General features: G+C 41.1%; 3 protein-coding genes and 1 long non-coding RNA gene across 4 annotated transcripts; 1 reads left to right on the top strand and 3 right to left on the bottom strand.

The window, feature by feature from the left end:
- Positions 1-380: 380 nt before the first annotated feature.
- LOC134189919 (ceroid-lipofuscinosis neuronal protein 5-like) lies at positions 381-3,220 on the top strand. Its single transcript, XM_062658316.1, has 2 exons — positions 381-629; positions 2,373-3,220. The coding sequence occupies exons 1-2, from the start codon at positions 546-548 to the stop codon at positions 3,081-3,083; spliced, it is 795 nt and encodes a 264-aa protein (XP_062514300.1). The 5' UTR covers positions 381-545; the 3' UTR covers positions 3,084-3,220.
- A 430-nt stretch (positions 3,221-3,650) lies between these two features.
- LOC134190049 (uncharacterized) lies at positions 3,651-4,074 on the bottom strand. The gene is made up of 3 exons (XR_009971572.1): positions 4,058-4,074; positions 3,896-3,992; positions 3,651-3,687 (listed from the first exon to the last, which is right to left on the bottom strand). It is a non-coding gene; the product is annotated as an uncharacterized LOC134190049 (long non-coding RNA).
- Positions 4,075-4,617: 543 nt separating this feature from the next.
- LOC134190282 (alpha-N-acetylglucosaminidase-like) lies at positions 4,618-10,665 on the bottom strand. The gene is given in 16 exon segments (XM_062658735.1): positions 4,618-4,656; positions 4,771-4,885; positions 6,467-6,552; positions 6,619-6,773; positions 6,837-6,979; positions 7,042-7,190; positions 7,346-7,431; positions 7,492-7,637; positions 7,692-7,755; positions 7,811-7,888; positions 7,954-8,115; positions 8,177-8,247; positions 9,775-9,922; positions 9,985-10,166; positions 10,420-10,541; positions 10,605-10,665. Coding segments are annotated over 13 exon segments (1,554 nt in total). The 3' UTR covers positions 4,618-4,656; positions 4,771-4,885; positions 6,467-6,552; positions 6,619-6,631.
- A 4,405-nt stretch (positions 10,666-15,070) lies between these two features.
- LOC134190069 (collagen triple helix repeat-containing protein 1-like) lies at positions 15,071-16,477 on the bottom strand. Its single transcript, XM_062658486.1, has 3 exons — positions 16,150-16,477; positions 15,675-15,965; positions 15,071-15,604 (listed from the first exon to the last, which is right to left on the bottom strand). The coding sequence occupies exons 1-3, from the start codon at positions 16,237-16,239 to the stop codon at positions 15,260-15,262; spliced, it is 726 nt and encodes a 241-aa protein (XP_062514470.1). The 5' UTR covers positions 16,240-16,477; the 3' UTR covers positions 15,071-15,259.
- Between the last annotated feature and the right edge of the window lie 4,048 nt (positions 16,478-20,525).

The raw sequence follows: 20,525 nt of genomic DNA, 5'->3' as shown, positions 1-20,525 counted from the left end.
ATGTGCAAGGCTTTGGACAGTTTTCAATCTTACTCTAAGCAGAGAAGAGGTACAATGCTCTTTTTGGTGTGCTCAATTACAACTTGGATATCTAGATCTAGAACGTGGTAGGGACTGCGTTTAAAAACGGATAACTGAAAACACACGTCCAGAATATGATGATGTTCGAGGAACCGGCCGCGCTCTACTAAGGTCTGAAAATCGAGGCAACAAACACACACACACACACACACACACACACACACAGGCACAGACTACTGTTTGCTGCCCTCTTGAGTTAAACCAATTCTTACATTCCATAAGGTTAAGAATATTTTAGTAATAATACAGTAATAATAAGAATTCTCACAGCAATACATCCGGGCTCTTGTAAGAACATGGCCCTGACCTTCGTCCTCTCGTTTCTTTTTCTGCTTCCTGTTACAACGTCGTTGCAATTTCCGATTGAATATGAACGGGTCAAGAGCAGACCGACGTCTAATAGTTATTGCAAGGCACTGTACCCTTTCTGTCCGACTGGGGACCCAAACGGAACGATTCCTACAATGCACGACGACGATGTGATTGACATCTACTCTTTGCAAGCTCCGGTGTGGGAGTTTGTCACAGGAGACTTAATGGCTCATTTCGTAAGTTATCTAAAATGCATTAGATTCGCAACGTTGTATAGATGATTAGGACACTATTTATTTATTTATTAACCTACATTGCCTCTAACATTTTAGTTAATTGACAGCTGCAATTAGGGTCTTGAGGTAGTTTCGCTTGGATTAATAGCCGTTCCTGCCAACTACAGTCTTTATTTTGGCGTCACTCCCAACAATTTTGTAGCCAGCTTGAAGTCTTAGGTGTCTGTCAACATGTAGTTTGACTGAAAATGGGCACACACACACACACACACACACACATACACACTCTGGTCAGAGTAGGCTCGAGTGTTCAGCCTGTCGTCTCCCCAAAGAGGAGAAAGGTCCAGTGGACACTTGAGCCTAGGTCAGAGGGGCTTGTGTGCAACCCACTACCGTTGCTACCTATGTGCTTGCCGAAAGCGGTTGCTGTGTTGGGAAGATGTTGCAGCAACATAGCAGCAATATGGCATCTCAAGTGTTACATAATTGATGACATATAATGTGTTTTGTCTGGTTGTATGACATTCTTCTGATGTCTTGATTATGCATGCACAGTGGAGGCATACAGCAGTGTGCCTGTGTGTCTGTATGTTTTTGTTTGTGTGTCTGTTGATTGCCACTGTATTTACTTGCACTGTGGATTTTAATGACAACAACAGAAAGGGCTTCGATGAGTAGGAAGTGTTTTCTTACATTTTGACGTTTTGATTTGCAAGATAAAGGAGTTATGTGTGATTACTCATTGCTTATGTGCAGTAGAGTAGAGAAATCATTTAGTAATCTGCGACATGTGGTTGTCTTACTGAACTTTGAACCCAATAAAGTCATGCTCATTAATTGTGCTCCGAAGTATCAGCATTCCCAGTACTTTCATCAACTTGAGGTGTGCATGCGGTAGCGTTATATAGTAACTAGCCCACCATCTCGTTCTCCTCACGGACAGATTAGATTAGTTGTTAGTAAATTCATATATCTTTGTATGCACACACACACACACACACACACACACACACACACACACACACACACACACACACACACACAGCACACACACACACACAGCACACACACACAGCACACACACACACACACACACACACACACACACACACAGCACACACACACACACACACACACACACACACACACACACACACACACACACACACACACAGGTCCTTTAAGTCTTGGAAATATGATTAGAAATGTATTTGACTTTTGAGAACACTATTAGTGGTCTGTAGTTTACATTTCATTGTAATGGCTGTAATTTATGAAAATATACTACCATTGACAGACAGACAGACAGAGACAGGCAGACAGACAGGCACACACACACACACACACACACACACACACACACACACACACACACACACACACACACACACACACACACAGCTCTCCTTGTATAAGCTGTGGACATAGAGAACAGGTGATGATGAAGATGGAAGTGTTGAAGTAACAATTAGTACCATGGTATTTGTTTAGTGTTTAGAGCTTTATAGTACATTTGTCTGTTGTGGCCGTTGCTATAGTAAGTGATCAGTTGGTGTAAGGCATGCAGCAGTACAAGCTCAGGCCTGCTGGCTGCACACGTCTTTAGTCAAAATAACTCGTGTTCAAGTATCGTATATTCATCTGTTCGTGTATATTAACAAAATAATGTTTAATTAATAACAAGTGTCGCCCACCGAACGGAAATCACTTTTGTGTCCACTGACTATGCGATTTTCGATATAGAATATCTACCATGATGCTCTCGGTTTTCGAAGTAGAAAAACTGGTCTTAACTACACTTTGGAGTGGTACGAGCTGTTTGAACTGTTCAATTGCACATTCCCTCACATTCTCGAAAATGATTCGTATCCTCTCTGGTGCAATCAAGGAGCGACGTGTTTGTACGATGGAATTGATGATGTTCACTGGACGGCAAACGGAACTCTCATGTTGATAGGAGAAATGACCGGAGCTGTGTTCAACAAGTTTGCAAGCTACTTGAAATGGGACAACGAGACGGCAATCTACTATATCACATTTCACGTGGCCAGTCAGCCTGACAATGGAACACTGTACTGGGCATCATGGGACTGCACGACATTCGTGATCCACGCTATCGAGGAGATGGCCAAACTCGGTGCCGAATTCAACCATTCTCGATCAGTCAATTACACCAAGATGACTCTGTACAGCGACACTCCGGTTTTACTCGGAAACGCGAGTGAAATATTCGGACCGAACGGAAATGCCACTCTGGCTGATGACATGATGAAGTTCTATGCCGACTTCCAGACACACCAGTCGATTATTCATTGGATAGAACACATCCTAGATGCTGCCCTCCAGATATTTGTTGAAGATAAGTTTTATTTCTGGTACAACGAACAGTACTGGTTTCTTCCGATGAAGGCACCTTACTTCAAACTCACATTCAATACAGTACCATTTCCATGAGTTTGAAGCATTGTTGCTGATAGCTTTATCTATTTTTGTCGTTGTGCTGGCAAAATTTTATTGTGTAGTGTTCCTTGACAATAGCACTTGTCTAGTGCCATCATGGCATGTACACATAATATGATAGATTCTTTGTACACTGTGGCTCTTTACCATCCGACCAATTCACATTACTAATTAATTACTTGGGGGGACTAGAGAAGGCTGCCATCTTTGCTCGAAGCGAACAGAAAGCAGTAACATCCGAGTGTTCTCACCAGTTCGCTGCTCTCTTGGTGGTGCATTGATGATTGTCAATGCATCCTAACATAATGGCTCTACAAATACCCAAAGTTAAATCACCATTTATCGATTCAAGTGCTCCAATTTATTTCTTGTTGATTTTTCGTACTAAGTCCAGACTGACTGTCAAATAAACATGAACTGAGGCAATATTAATTCTTAATATCTCGATTACTCAGTACCCAGTTTCAACTTCAAAACATGTGCTATGAAAGTGCATGGATATTTGAGACCCGCTGGCTCAATTTCATGGCTATTCAGTTGCCATACAAATGTGGTCGATATTTCTTGTGGAGCTCTTGCACAACAGATACCGTATCACCTAAACAAGAATCACAAAGCATGAAGAGTCTTCGATTTCTACTCGATTGACGTGCAGCAACACAGTCAATCTATCGACCTGCAATGCGACGATATGCAGGAACTCCTATGCAAATTGTCTTTCGGATCCCAAAGCTGGCGTCATAGTTGCTGACGTACAGTACCATGTATGCATGCACACCACTATTCATTCCACTATGATTGTTTACCTTGTGCTCTGTCAGGATAACTATTCGTTGCTGTGGTCCACTTCAATCCAAAGGCAACATCCAACGATTCAAATTTGGTAGCATTGAATGCTTGATTCTACAATCAGACCCATTTGATGAAACCACCTGCTAACCTAGCCTCGACACTAGGCCTTTCTTTACTTCCAGAGGTCCTTCTAAGCCAGGTCTGGGACAAGGTCACGTGATACAACCCATTGCTATGGACCATGGAAAACAAAGACAGGCCTACACAAGTGTAGTGTCGAGGCTACTGCTAACCAACAGCTAGAGCAATAGTTGCATACCTGTGTAAGAGCGACTTCCAGCTGATCAACAAATGCAACCCATCTCTGGGTATAGTAACTAACAAGTACAAGCATATCATGACGACAGCTGTACAGGAAATTCAGGGTCACTTACTCACTGACCAAGCCAGCCCACATTTTGTTAGCATAATCGTGAAGCTAATACACCAAACATCACAAAAGTCAACAATATAACTTGTATGTATAGTAACCTCTCCGTGTGGACCCCAAAGTGTAATCTGGTTACGAGCATTGACTTCGTAGAGAACCGTTTCCTGCCAATGAACATCGAGCATATAACTAAATGTCCGGAATCTTGAACGAATTCATTCCACCTTATGGTTTACTGCACGAGCTTTTGCACTGTTTAACCATCTACCCAACAAAAAGTGTTTGTCTGTCAGTAGAACACGATCCATATCTCTCAGCAACTCCAACAACACATTGCCCACAATTCTAAGCAAAAATCACAGCAACAAGAATGTCAGAGCTGATAAATAAAATGAATACAAAATATAATTTAAAACATGAATGGTGTGATAAGATGAATAAATTAAGGCATCAACCGACCTTACACCGGTTGCACTTTTGTTGTTATATTCGTTCACCAGCTGCTTGTAGATCGGAATCGAGAAATCCTGAAGTGCTTGTCGTGTCAAATCCACAAGATCGTACCTTGAGAAAACTATCAACATAAAACAGTAAAGAGAAGTACAACAATTTCTGTTGGTATAAAATTCTATTTAAGATAAGCACTGTGTCACAAATTAAGTGATAAGAAAATCTGAATTTTAGTGTAGACATTATGCATAAAAATTAATATGTACCCAACTAACTATGTGTAGTGTCCATAACTGTGTGGTGTGAGATCAAGTTTATGTCCAATGTCTTACAATTCAAGGTTCTCCCTAGGATTAGCGAGGCAGGATGGTATAATTGCAAGACACACCCCTTACAGCGTACTGCTGTATGCTCTCGAATACCCAGACCTTTACATTAAGATTCTAAACTGTAGGTCAAATTATGTATTACTGAAGCCATTTGCCCCAAGTAGGAAAGAACAAAGTCAAAATGGCTGTCCGTTTCATCAATGTGAGACATCTTCCTTGTTCAATTTCAATTGCGCAAGCATACACTAATGCCATCTGTTTGCTGTATACATCATGTCATGTAAGTACCGTACACGTACAGTGTACAGTACTCTGGGAAGAAAACATGTGAAAGGCTGGCTACCGTTGCTCAGGTGGTGCTGCACCACGCTACCATGCTCTAAGGTGGCCCCATAACAATTGCCACAAAAATACATATTTCGATCTCATTACTGCATTGCACAACGCGCATGCACACACACACACAGACACACACACACACACACACACACACACACACACACAGACACGTGCACACACACACACACACAGACACACACACAGACACACACACTAAGACGCAGTAGTGAAACTTACATACGTATGTCTTTTTTTGGAACCTAGACACTTCAGTGTCTTTTTTTTTATAAAAATGCACATGTTCTGCTCATGTATATATGAATTTTTATAATAAAAAACAGACACAAAAGTGTTTTAAATGCCAAATTCATGAGAGGAACATGACAGAAACAACATGTAGTCACAACATGTAGTCACAGTTTATTGCCAAAAAAACCAAACAAACATCCAAATGTCAACTAATGCAAATACTTGGCTGTAATCCAATCTTAAAAATTAGACAAGCACCCACAGCAAAATGTCTACACCTGAAGTCTTGAATATCGCTTTCAAAGCAGCCAACACCGTTCAAAAAATTTGCCTTGAAAAACAATTAGATAACAGAAAATAAAATTCTGGTCTTAATAACTGTCAGTTGTCAGGGCTTTTGGTTTTTGGTTGTTTGCATGAAACATTGTCAAAAATGGCCACTAGACGGAAGTGTGCAGCTCAAGATGCCCACTAGAAATGTTTAGAGAATGGAATCACTTTGAAAGAATAAATAAACAAATAATTTTAAATCAAAAAATGACTAATATTGTACATCAAGACTTAAAAATTAGGATTTGAATAAAAAAATTCTAAATTACTTTTGGAGTCTAGAAAATAATTAATCTTGAAAAACATTAAGAGCAGTAGGGTACATTGTATGACATGCAAGTTGCATTGATAAAACTTTAGATATAATCCAGACTAATACAAACGTTTCTGCAGTCACTGACTTGTCATAATGCAATTACTTATGGCATTGACTAGGCAATATGACTATAGTAGCATACCTGAATGTTCCTATACCAGCAAATTTCGGTGCTGCCCTCACCATCAAGTCCCATGCTTGATACACATGGCTAATATTATACCATATCTGTATGCACACAGTAGACAACAGTAAATATGACTATAAATCCCCCTAACGGAAAAGCTTGCTTACAGGAGGGTTAAGGTCAAGTACGGGTCTCACAACAGGAATGGCATGACAGTGGTTCTGTCGTGAAATGGTGCTGTTGTAAATACTTTGAAAAAGCAACGACCAAGCGATGGACACCAAAGTATTGTCTCCACCATATCGCCTTCATGCGTAACCAACTATCCCGACAACACACATGTAATACACTCACAACACATTTTACGAGCACTCTATCTCATTACCACGACGAAAGATTAACAGGTTGAGTCCTCCAACCCATCTCGTTCATCAGTTCATATACAACGTCATTTTGCTTGATACCCTCGGGTGTCAAACCGGTAACAAAAACAGTTGCCTTCGAATCATCGAGGGCTTCCACGGGACCCTTTGTATGTAACAAAAAGTTGAAATAAATAGCCAACAGAAACAAGTACGATTGACTCTCACCCGAGTGACATTTTCAACTGTGCCATACATTCCCAGGTTGCCTCCGAAATTGTGCAGCATGCACCAAATAAACGGCTGCCCATAGAACGATTCAGTTCTCTGCCATTGAGGATAAACTTCCGCAAACAAGTCAAGAATCAAAAAGCGACCTACAACATACAGCACCAAAAGTCAAAAAATCTGAATATCCGTCTTATGTAATATACCAATTAATCACTATGGTAACATGTGTTTACCAGTTTTATTATATATACTCCGATTACACTACAAGCCTTGCAACTAAGCAGACCAAGACGTCACATACCAATCGGAACGCCCAGCAATAACGATTTCGTTTGAGGCGGTTGCCAGAATTCCTCGTCGTTCTGAAAGAGCCAACCTTGCATCACCCTACAGAGATCATCATGACAACCAAATTTCCACTTCATCATTACCTAAACGATATTATACCACACAGTTGCAGGATCTACATAAGACATAGCAGTAAAGACACCAGCACTGAGATCGTGTAAGTACTCGGTATCATTAGACTTTGGACTGAGTTCATTGAATAGATCGACACTGTAAAAGTGATCCGTACCAAACTCTTGTATCAACTACAGCAAAACACATAAAATATATGAAAACCAGTCTGATCGATGACGCCTCACCTCTGACATATAAACATGAGTAATCTCTCAAAACAGACTGTCAGCGGGATCAAGAAGATATGTGCTACAAAACAAAAGGTATGCACTAACATAGAATGGATAAAATTACCACGACTGACCAGCAGTAGGGATGAGAGAAATGACCCCATGTACGACCCTTTGTCATCGTCTGATGCACAGATGCATTGGGATACAACCTGCAGTTTGAAGCAATGCCACTTAGTACATATAGCAGCTATATAAACAAATCAAAAGTACCAACCGAGTAATAGAGGAAGGCACGTGATCGGCAAAACCAGGAAGAACGAGCACCATGCCAAACGACCTCATGCGAGTACGTATTAGATGTTGCAGATGTAATTGTGTAAACATCCATTCTTCCGGCAGCGGACCTCCCCAGCCTTGAATATTGCCCATACGATACCTACATACACACGACACCATTTTTACACACTTTGCGTGTTCGCATCATTAAGCACAATCACCAAGCAAGAAATGCAGGGCCCGAGAAGAAAGAAGCCAAATCAGCAGATGTAAAATTAAAGTGAGAAAACACCTAACACAAGATGTGCAAGCCAATAATGACAGTAAGGATATGCAATAGTTATCAAGTGTACAATTGCCAGACTAGACAGAGCAATGTAGCCTTGTCAAATAAGCTTTGTAGTTTTCGTATGCCTGCATGCTTTGTTATACATATGCATGCCTCTAAGTAGCAACAAAATTAGTTGCCATAGAAGTTAAATTTTTCAGGCAGCGACTAATTACAAATTGTTAATCGCCAGTGGCTAGTAGGTAGTAAACTTGTGGCATATAGGTAGACTTAGCAGGCGGTATACCACAATGTGTCAACGCCTACAAGCCAGTGGCATAGATGAGAGCTTAAAGTTGATCTCGTCAAACATTAAACTTGCAAAATTCAAATTCTGACTGAATGTGATGCAGGTCGGTGGATCATTTTGAACTGTGTCTGTGTAGGTCTCAGACTCTGTCCATGTGTGTGTGTGTGTGTGTGTGTGTGTGTGTGTGTGTGTGTGTGTGTGTGTGTGTGTGTGTGTGTGTGTGTGTGTGTGTGTGTGTGTGTGTGTGTGTGTGTGTGCCCACACTCGTGCCAGTGTTGGAAACCAATTTTTATGTAATCATTACAACACTTTGGTCGATGGCTACAATGGGCTACAAAATTTTCATCTTGTCGACTAAAGTGTTTCTCTTACCGGCCGATGGCTAGCAGAGCTAAATGTCAACTTAGAGGCCTGATATGCCTCACCAAAAGCAGGCATCAACTATTTGACTCCATTGTGAACCTCTCGGAGATATGCCAATACGAACACAAACCAAAACTAATAAATTTAGTATGTACCAAATATATTTAGAGACCAGACCGCGAGACTCTGTATCCTATTTCTAAAGTGGATTTCCGTCGATTGACATTATCGGCCATCTCGAGCCTACTCTGCTTTTATATCAGTACTATCAAACCCTATGTCACTTATGTAAGTATGACAATCGGTTGTTTAAATTTTGACAAATTCTGACACTGGCTAAACCATGAACAAAGTTTATATCAATATTACACCAGATGTCAGTTAGAGAAATTCAAACAAAATGAGTTAACAACTATCAACCGTTGCATCCTGGACAAACATTGCTATACACAAGATGCCTAATAAAACAAACCCATTTTGTTGGCTAACAAAACTACACCATTCAAAGCCATTTTGGCAAGAAACTAAAGGTTAGCTGAGCTACAAAATTCCAAAGCATTCTGAAAGCAGACACGTGTGCTTGCCAACATCTAAGATTTTGTGTTATAAAATGTACAACAGTATAACAGTATGACTGAAGTAAGATATCCCTTAGTCAAGTTTGGCAGTCCTAATAACAAAACGCAGCTACAATAAACCTGTCATGTTGCAATACCCATACTGCCACCCAAAGTAAAACTTCCACCGGATGTACTGTACCATTAGTCAAGTTTTCATACTGAAATCTGCTCCATAGAGCAAACTATATTTACTACAGAAATCTTTCTTTAGTTAAACAACAGTAAACTACATACACAAAAATCTGCAGTCTCACTCACTCGTCTCCATATCTCTTCCTGGCCTGTAAATGCCAATGGCAAGTTTATTCCATTCAGAGCCATCCAGTCAATCTCACGTTGCCACCGTGTCCAATCCCACCAAACAAACGAGTAGCTTGATGTACAGACGTTCTGATAATAACGATATCTGCCAATTTCAATTAACTCAAACTTGGCAAACATTGTGACCAAACAAAAGCCGTTACCAACCGATAAGGACTTGATACTTTTACAATGCCTTCTACTGTTGGCAATGGATCAGTGAGGTTGAGTTGATCTCCTGACCACGAGACATCAGCATTACACCAATACTTCAAATAATGTTGCACACCCCAAGCAGCAGCTACTCCTGTTGTACCCTCGATGTAAATCTTGCCACCAGAACTTGAAATCTACAACGGAGTGTCATTTTCAATTGTTGCACTACTGGCTAACAAATCTAATTTTTAAATATAAATTACAAATCTACACCCAAATTCTATTTGTTCTTTGAAATCTAGTTAAACAACAACAGAGAACTTATTAGCAATAGCTACTACTATTTATTCGTAGTTCAGGACCACCACACCATCAATGTATCATTGTCACGTGACTTCAATAAACTAGACTATTTAATTTATTAATTTTCTAGAATGGTCTGCTTGCCTGAAACGAATCATAACTCTTTGTATTTTTTACTGATATGACAAAATTGTGAACATGATCTGGAATGAGTCTTTGCAACAAATCATTCACAGCTTCAGCCTGAGTTTCAGAGTTCACCACACCTGAAGACAACCTATTCCTGTCAACTTAACAAATGAAGAAGTCAACATAGCGATATGGCCAACCCGAAACTGAAACCACAGCGACAGAAAACGACAAGATCGTAATTGCTGCACTCAGTAACATTTCAACGCATGCGCATATAGTAAGCACCTTGCAGTTTCTTACAAATCACGTGACTAATTTTTGGCTGCGCATCAAAGCTCTCGCCGTGTACGCGCCGCTGCATCCGTGATAAGTTATTGGATGAATTGTTGAGCGCAAATCTTACTGCTTTTGCAAGACCAAGCCATTGACAGCAAAGAACTGGAGAATAGCAAGAATTTTCAATTGCTTCTTGCCGTTTGACGGAGAGCTAGGACAGCCAGACTCGTCGGTAAAGTCATAAGGCGCGAGCGCCTAAAACGGCTTAACAAGTGAACTGGTTTTAAGCATTGACCTGTTTCCACCTGCACGGAACCAGTTAGATTTTATACCTCTAGACGGCTTGATCTAGGGTAGGGGTTGTGGGGGTTGCAACCCCCCTTTTGTTGGCCTTGGAGTTAAAGCACAAGGTCTTAAAGCCGCATTGTGCTCATTTCCAGTATTTAATTAAAAATAACTACTCAGATTCTTGACGAAGTGAGACATCTGGCAGCGAAACTCAAGACTCGTGACCAGGATATCTTTGTTGCGTAGGGAATGGTTCACTCAGTACGTAACTGAAAGAATGAAGGCAACAAGGCAGGATTTAATTAAGTAACCTCTCTGACATCTGGTATCAAGACATTCTGCTACTCGCAGACAGGATTGGATCCGTTGAATCTGTTCCAAGGAAAAACGAACTTACAGCGATACCGGAACAATACACCTACTATGGCGCGCGATGTGTGTCATAATTCCGTCGGCTGGGCTGCGCTAACTCGTCGGCTGGGCTGAGATATCATGTTTCCACAACTAATTTACATCTCAGCCCAGCCGACGACACGCGTCAAGTGTGTCATAATTCCGTCGGCTGGGCTGCGATATCATCGATCAGCCGACGAAACGACATCAATGAGCCGACGAAACGACTTTTGACACAGATGGCGCGCCATGTGTGTCAAAAGTCGTTTAAATGGCGCGCCATGTGTGTCAAAAGTCGTTTAAATGGCGCGCCATGTGTGTCAAAAGTCGTTTCGTCGGCTGGTTGATGTCGTTTCGTCGGCTAGTCGATGATATCTCAGCCCAGCCGACGGAATTATGACACACTTGACGCGTGTCGTCGGCTGGGCTGAGATGTAAATTAGTTGTGGAAACATGATATCTCAGCCCAGCCGACGAGTTAGCGCAGCCCAGCCGACGGAATTATGACACACATCGCGCGCCATAACCTACTAGTAGCCGGAGTCCGATTGAGCACTACAAACAATCCGTTGCGATACCCCTCCTAGACTTCCTGCTTCTTCAGATGCGCGAATGATCTAATGGTGAGCAAGATAATGTCCGAGCATTGTTGTGTCTAGTGCTTACCCTTCTGGTTCGTTCCAACGTTGACCCAATGGAAAGCCGATTTTCCATTCCCGAAGTCTCTAAAAGGTGAAGTGAGAAGGTGGCAGTCAGTATGGCAAATTAAATACCAGGAAATGCAAGAAGCAAGGAAAAGAGAGCAAGAGTGCAAGAAGGCCATACCCAACAATTAATTAACCTTCTCCTGGCCTTGGGAGCCTGTGACTCGGTTGTACACGAATGTTCATCGTCTGCTATTGATAGCATGTACACTGCCTATCACAAGTACAGAAGCAGAGAGGCCATTTTTCTACTGAGGAGACTGAAGACTTAATTAAAAAAGGTCTTCCATGGCAGAGGAGCGTCTTACACACCTATCAGTTATCGCCATGCATTACAAAGACCAGGTACCAGCAGACGAAGTTTGTACAAAATCATCCACGAAGATTGTTCATACAGTCTTTGTTTGAAAGAAACATAATTGCGCTGTAGTTTACTTAATAAACATTTATTTAGCAGTTGTCTATGCATGATGCAGTTAGATTTTGTTAGACAGTTTTGATGATTTAGGGAGTTTATAACATGACACATTGCTAGAGATATGTTGCCATAGTTGTTGCCATTTACTTTAGCTAAGCTCTATGAAGCCTGGGCCATTTGCACTTCTAACAATACAAAAGCGTTGACTGGAGTAGGCGTGGTCTATCAAAATTTGCAACCCCCTCTTTTCAAAAATCCTGGAGTCGCGCCTGGGCTTTAAAGGAGGTTGAGCAAGTGGTCTAGGTTTAACTGTCACTTTGTTCAGATGATAACGCCGTTCTAATGATATTGACTATTTTCCTGGGATAGGATCATCTTAACTAAAAGCTGTAAGTGTCGCGCTAACTAATAGCGGAAAGAAATCAGCAGCTACGAAGAGGGAGAAGACAGTGTCCTTGGTCATCGCCATGCAAACTGCTACTGATCGAATCAGTGACAACCAACCGTTGCCCTGACTCGGCGACAGAGCAGCCCAATACTTCAAAATATGGCTTTCCTAGACGGTTTGTATTGCACATCCCAATGTTCAAGTTCCTAGTTGAAACAGTCACTTTCTTGAACTGGTTTACGCGTTTAAATAAACAAGACGTACTAGGAGTAGAGAATCACCCAGCTCTAGTTGGAGCAGCTACAAATGGAGCAGCAGTGAATGTAGGAGAGCATAATAGCATGAGAGCATAATAGCATGAGAGCAAGACTGCAGAGATCATTACCCTGGATGTTCTGGACATGGTGCTTTGCCCATAGGCTTGGACTGGCATGCCATGATGCTTTGTCTAGTGATTTATTCAAATGAATTGATAGCACGTTGCTGCGATTGTACTATCTATATGAAAATCATCAAAGAAATGTCGAGATCTGGAACACATCGTGAATGAGTTCAAGCAAGTGTTCAGTTTGACAGACGGTGGTAATCGACCTGTAAGATATTCTGGCGGTCGTTGGATAGCTGACAAGAGAAAGGCACTACAGCGAATTCTTGACCGGTATGGAGCATACATTACACATTTGACCACTCTTGTTGAAGACAAAAGCCTAACGGGCACAGATAGACAGCGACCAAGGCTAATGCTTCAATGGACAGAAACTAAAATTATTCTTTGTTGTGTTTACTACGTTGATATTCTTCAAGCACTAGCCTGTTTGAGCTTGTCCTTGCAAGAGGACACTGTAGATATTGTAATGGCCATCAAGCAAATCCTTATAGCACATCAGTCCCTTATTATATTAGGCTGTCTTCAAATGATCCACATGAATGGCCTGTAACCAAAGGTAGAAGCTGACTTTATATAATGGTAAAATGAGTTACCAAGGTGTTGAGTTACGCTACTACTCTGACGTAGTGGTAAAAGACTGCAAAGATCTGTCCTAGTTAACCTAGACAGTGAGATGCGTGATAGGCTTGAGTGGTCGGACATTAGCATGCTTCGATCATTTTTAATTTACCTTGACACCCAATGCTGGCAAGGAAAAGATGCTGATGATGTCATATTTACAGAAATTCACACAGCTCTCCAGCACATTGCTGAAAAGTTTCGTGCTCCACTTGATGCAAAAGGTGTTGATTTAACAAGCATAACTGAAGAAGTAAATGAAATGATAAAGTATGCGAGATGTACGTGGGTTGACAAAGATAGCTATCGTTGTGTCTGGTACCGAATTGCTTCTGTTCCTGACTCATCAGAATGGAAAAATGCAATTCCGATAGCAAGACTACTCTTTAGCCTGCCATGTACAACTGCTAAAGTTGAGAGAGTATTTTCTCAACTTAAGCTCATTAAGAATGACAGACGAACAAAGTTGAAGCAAACGACTTTGTTGGACCTTATGGAGGTTACGGTAGAAGGGCCAGCAATAGCAGATTTCTCTGCAGACTCGGCTATAGAAGGATGGTGGAATGACTGTGCTACAACAAGGAGAGTGAAACAACAGCCAAGAAAGCCATACAAAATGCGACGGCTCGATCATCTTTCTGATGTCAATGATCACGAAGAGTCAGCTAACGAGGATGAACTACACTTTGCTCTAGACGAGTGGGATTGGCTGAGCCGCTATATATATTTCTAGCTAATGTTCCATTGTGATGTTGTTTAGCTTTTATTGCAATCAATGTTGGTTTTCATTTGGTTTAAACCGTCACCTTGCCATGCTTGGCTACAATTATTTTTAGCATTCCTGTATTTTAAGTAGCGCCTAAGAAGTAAATAATTAAGATATTGGCTTTTCACATAGTCATGTATATTCTATCACTTACTTGTTACGTATCATACTATGTTGTGTGAGACCAAACTCTCACACTACTGAGCAATCTGCGTCAATTTCTTAGTTAGTAATACAGCTTTTAAAATTTGCTGATTGAAAGTTTAAGTACGGTAGATAGATAAATTCGTTTTTGGCACATAATTTTCAGCTACAGGTCAATGCAAGCAGAAGCATAAATAGTTATTGATGTCGTACACTGAATCAGAATGGCCGATTAAGTTTACCAATGGCCGGTAAAATTAAATTTGATCTGACATTTTTCTGGCTCATGAGAAAAAAATTATATTGATTATTGCATACATACAAGAGTGGTAATGCTAAACTACAGCATGCAAAGAAGAGGATGCTCTCGCACAGATTGCACAAAACTGCATCTCTAGAAACTAATTCATGCAAACAATAAGACAAGTCTTACAAAAACCCAAAAGTCAGCTTAATTGAGGCGTCAAAGTTACTGTTGAGCTGGTGACATCTCTGCTACTATTATTCGAGAAACGGAGTTCCATCCAGTGTAGCCATCTGCCAATGTGTAACCGACACACTTTCCAATATGGAAACCCACTCTGATGTCACCTGCTGCAATGTTTTCGCAGTAGCCCTCAACTTGTCTGTGACGATGAATGTTGTTACTGTTACCAGTATAATCGATTGCGTCAATTGTCATCGGTCCTGTGCACTCTCGATCATTCAATGTAAAATGCCAACGAGAACAACGATTGGAACCAATGATACGCAAAGTTCCTGCATAGGCCACGTACAGTGCAGTGTGTCCGTACTTCTTCTTAAAGCGACATTCCTACGTAATATGACAAATATATGTTACTATCCGTGACAGACAATATTATGTTGTCAAAAAATTACATTACCTGAATAAGTCCAACATCTTTGTCATCATTCCTCTTCCACACACATTGCTTCCAGTTTAGTTGGTGAGACGCTTCTCCCTTTTCTCCTTTCCCTCCCAAATCTCCTTTTGGTCCTTGTGGACCAATTTTGCCACTTGCTCCTTTAGGTCCTTGAGCTCCTGCTTCACCACGATCACCTTTCTCACCTCTCGTTCCATCTCTTCCATCTCTACCATCTTTTCCAGAAGATCCCAAAGGACCTGGTGATCCAGGAGAGCCAGGCACGCCTGGGACTCCACCACAACATCCCTTCTATTTAAAAAGCAGCTATAGGTATCAAATAATTCCTTAATTAATAGATCACGATTTACGGATTTATTATTGTCATATTTTCAGCGAATTGCTCAATTCATGGATGAAATGTTAATGCAACGTAATGACATATAACTTATTAATTAATCAAGCGTCTTATAACTAAATGGTCCATCTTTCTTACGTTATCTGAAGTTTCTGCACTTGATGTAACTGCTATTAGGAGCAGCAAAGAGACCAAAATCGTTGAGCTGATACACTGATGTTCCATCATCTCGTTTATTCTCGCTGGCTCTCTTGACTGACTACTATCCAATTCAAGTGTGCTTATATACTCGTGGCTGCATTAGGAAATGACGTAATGATAACAGCACACTAATGTAGGAAAGTCCAACTATGGAGTTGTTGACAATTGGCAGAAAGCGGATGGTAGGTGTGGGCGAATGTACATGTAACCCGGCCACAATGTAGTCCCGCGACACCGTGTTCCTTGAGATATTATTTACATTGGCACACATATCATTACAGGTTCAGAGAGTTCCCGAGGTTCCACCTACCCACCATCCTTACCAAATTTGTACACACCGTGTTGATGGCTCAGGCAAACAAAATGTTGCATCAGCATTCTAGATGTATGATCACAATAATATAGATTTCGGGCGGAAGTCGGCTGTTTGATGTAATGACACACCAGATCTTTTTCACAGCCTGCTTTTCATGCGGAAGACAGTCAAGCAGATGTGGCAAAGGACGGCTTCGTGTATACTAGGTAGTATAGAAATGAGCATGGCCACTTTTCGAACCAAGGGGGTTTGTTAGCTGGGGTTGATTGTTCTAGACGACCGCCACCGCTTTGGGTACTTGAAACTTGATGCAGACGGCAGATGGAGCTGCCTTGGAACGATAACCCCGTCGACACCAATCACGGACGTTTCATGAGCCATTGTAGACATACACATGCGCAGTATAGAGTCCCTGATCTAATCTCGGACGTTTCAAAATCTCGGTTACTCATTCTCTGCCAAATAGCTGCAGCCAGACCCAGCTGTTACGCTAGCATCATAGTCCTACTGGATAGCAACTAGGTAGAGCGAGTCACGTCAGCATCCGTCGTAACGTTGCTGCTGTAGAACTTGAAAACTGATCGCACCTATTCTCGGTCACAGAGTATCATCTCTTAGGCTCGAGTGTCCAGCCGGTCATGACCGGCTGGACACTCGAGCCTATCCATATCTCGGTCAGTGCTTAAATTGCCATCTCGTTTCTACAACTCCGTTTGAGACGCAAGTCTTCTCTGTCGATAGGCTCATTATATGACTTTCTTTCGCCAAATTGTTGGCTTTGTCAACCTCTACTCTCGCAGACTACGAAGAAGACGGATGTCTAGTACTCACGAGACCTAGTCTCGGTCACCTGATCTCGAGTGATTCTCTTCAGACGCAGATCTGACGTTCTTTTTAGACTAGTGTTATAGTCATCACCGCTGGCTACTATACCTACGGGGTAATGTTAATGCTCATCGTACTGTTGCTACGGCCGAACGTGAAATCTGAGAGACAAATACTCGGACATGCATCCGGGATTATATCTCGGTCAGTCGCTTTCATCGCGTTTCTACAAGACGAATTGAGACGTTAGTCATGTCTGTTGATAGGTTCGCTTTGGATGTTTATGCCACCGAATAGCCGGTTTTGTCTCTTCAGTTTCTGCTGTTGCAGGGCGGTGAGAAAGGTGATGGCGTACGGGACACAATCTCGGTCACGCGATTTTGAGAAAGATGCGTTCCTGAGTAGGTTGTATTGTGTGATTTGTAGTCTACTGTTGTTCTAGAGCTATATTGTCACGAATGTGTTTGTCTAACTTACTATTATTAGCACTTAATTCAAACATGGTATCTATCTAGTGCAGCGTGATGACTCTGAATTTTCACATTTTGTTTGCAGTTAACCAGAAAGTATTCCTACCTACATTCTTGACTGGCATTCTCTATCTTGGATGGGATGATTGATGATTGTATCAAGCAGAATTGCACACAACTGCTGTTTACATTTATGCTTAGAGAGATCGAGCTATGCTGAGAACTTATGAAAATGGTGACATGTTGCCAAAGAGAAAACAATCTTTCTCATGACACAGTTCTGAGTTTCATGAGACAGTTATGAAATTGTGAGTGAGAATGATAATTAGTCCAGTGAAGATATCCAATGAACCTTCTGTGTAGAACCAAGCAGTGCATGTTGTAACAATGTTGATAATAACTGACGTACCTAAAATCTTACAATCAAGAAGATTGTAGTTCGTAGACAGTTTACAAGTATGCAGAGTCATGGCATACTTAAAAGGCATCTCGTGAAATTCAACTTGTGCCAGAATGGATTCAATGTAGCTCCATGATGATCACTAGATCACTCACAAAATTTTCTAATTAGCACTAAACCAGATGTATTAATTAATTAAATAAAGGTTATCTTAATTATTATTAAAAAACATAGTCTAATTAGACAGAACAACTAGCGTTTTCCTACACCAGTCTAATTAGATTCACTACAAAACACTTTCAATCAGCCTTAGTCGACAGTGACCGTATGTACAATGCCCAGTGAAGGTAAGACGACTTACCTGAAAGCTGTAGAACCCAAGAAGTGCGCTCAAACTGTGACCGAGACTAGGTCCCGTAGGTCATGCCCATCACGTGCACCATTCTCACCCCCCTGCAACAGAAAAACTGAAGAGACAAAACCGGCTATTCAGTGGCATGGCATAAACATCCAAAGAAAACCTTTCAAAAGTCTAACGTCTCAATTCGTCTTGTAGAAACACGATGAAAGGGACTGACCGACGTAGACATTCAGTCTCACACACACACACACACACACACACACACACACACACACACACACACACACACACTACGGCTATATGTATTCAGATACCACTGTAGACCAGCAACCAACCAATTGTACAACTAACGACCAGCAATAGCACATGCCGCATGATGCTCTCATTGCTATCGCTGGTGTTAATTATATTATTATTAGCATCGCACCATACACCTGCACCTGCATTTGCTTTGGCAGTCTGATCATTATGAGAAAGAAATATGGCACTCTGATGGCAGCACATGCACCTTTTGTATTACCTAGTGAAAAAGTTTTACTTGTTACACAAATGTTTTATCTAGAACATGTTTTCTGTTGATAGTCTGCACGAGTAGTCAAGAAGACATATTTATTATCTTGAGGTCTTCAAATTCATTGCTTTTAGTTTATCCCATTTTTGTGGTTTCAGAATTGATGGTACTCAAGAGTTTGACATTTCTTGCAATGTGGGAGACTGGCTTTGCTAAGACATTAATTCATTAATTAATTACAGTTGTGCATACTAAAGATCATATTTTTCTGCGTGTCTAGTATTAATTAAAAGGAAATTTTATCCCGAAACATTAGTTACAGTATAAGATAGTCTTGGTATCTGAAGAGAATGATCTCACCAGTTGGGTTTCCTACCAAAAGGATTATGAATAAAGGAAAGTGGGGAGACAAGATGAGGTTATCCCTTTGTTGTGATATTAGTACTATGACTGCTACTCCTATCTTTCAGGCTCATCATATTTACATTGCTTAGAAACCTGGTAATTAAAGGGCATTGGTGATCCAGTCCTTCAACTAAATTAGACATTGGGACAAAATTGATTCTTGAGTAACATGATTTTACAACAAAGCTTTCCCAAATACATTTGTAGCTGCATGTTAATCAATGCTGCCATTATTACCATGGTATTTGTTTAGTGTTTAGAGCTTTATAGAACATTTGTCTGTTGTGGCCGTTGCTATAGTAAGTGATCAGTTGGTGTGAGGCATGCAGCAATACAAGCTCAGGCCTTCTTTAGTCAAAATAACTCGAGTTCAAGTATCGTATATTCATCTGTTCATGTATATTAACAAAATAATGTTTAATAACAAGTGTCATCCACCGAACGGAAATCACTTTTGTGTCCACTGACTATGTGATTATCGATATAGAATATCTACCATGATGCTCTCGGTTTTCGAAGTAGAAAAACTGGTCTTAACTACACTTTGGAGTGGTACGAGCTGTTTGAACTGTTCAATTGCACATTCCCTCACATTCTCGAAAATGATTCGTATTCTCTCTGGTGCAATCAAGGAGTGACGTGTTTGTAAGATGGAGTTGATGATGTCCACTGGACGGCAAACGGAACTCTCATGTTGATAGGAGAAATGACCGGAGCTGTGTTCAACAAGTTTGCAAGCTACTTGAAATGGGACAACGAGACGGCAATCTACTATATCACATTTCACGTGGCCAGTCAGCCTGACAATGGAACACTGTACTGGGCATCATGGGACTGAACGACATTCGTGATCCACGCTATCGAGGAGATGGCCAAACTCGGTGCCGAATTCAACCATTCTCGATCAGTCAATTACACCAAGATGACTCTGTACAGCGACACTCCTGTTTTACTCGGAAACGCGAGTGAAATATTTGGACCAAACGGAAATGCCACTCTGGCTGCTGACATGATGAAGTTCTATG

This window comes from Corticium candelabrum, chromosome 14 (assembly GCF_963422355.1).
Source record: "Corticium candelabrum chromosome 14, ooCorCand1.1, whole genome shotgun sequence".
Taxonomy (NCBI): Eukaryota; Metazoa; Porifera; class Homoscleromorpha; order Homosclerophorida; family Plakinidae; genus Corticium; species Corticium candelabrum.
Note: the sequence above shows the minus strand (reverse complement) of the source record. Positions and strands in the feature narration are given on the sequence as shown.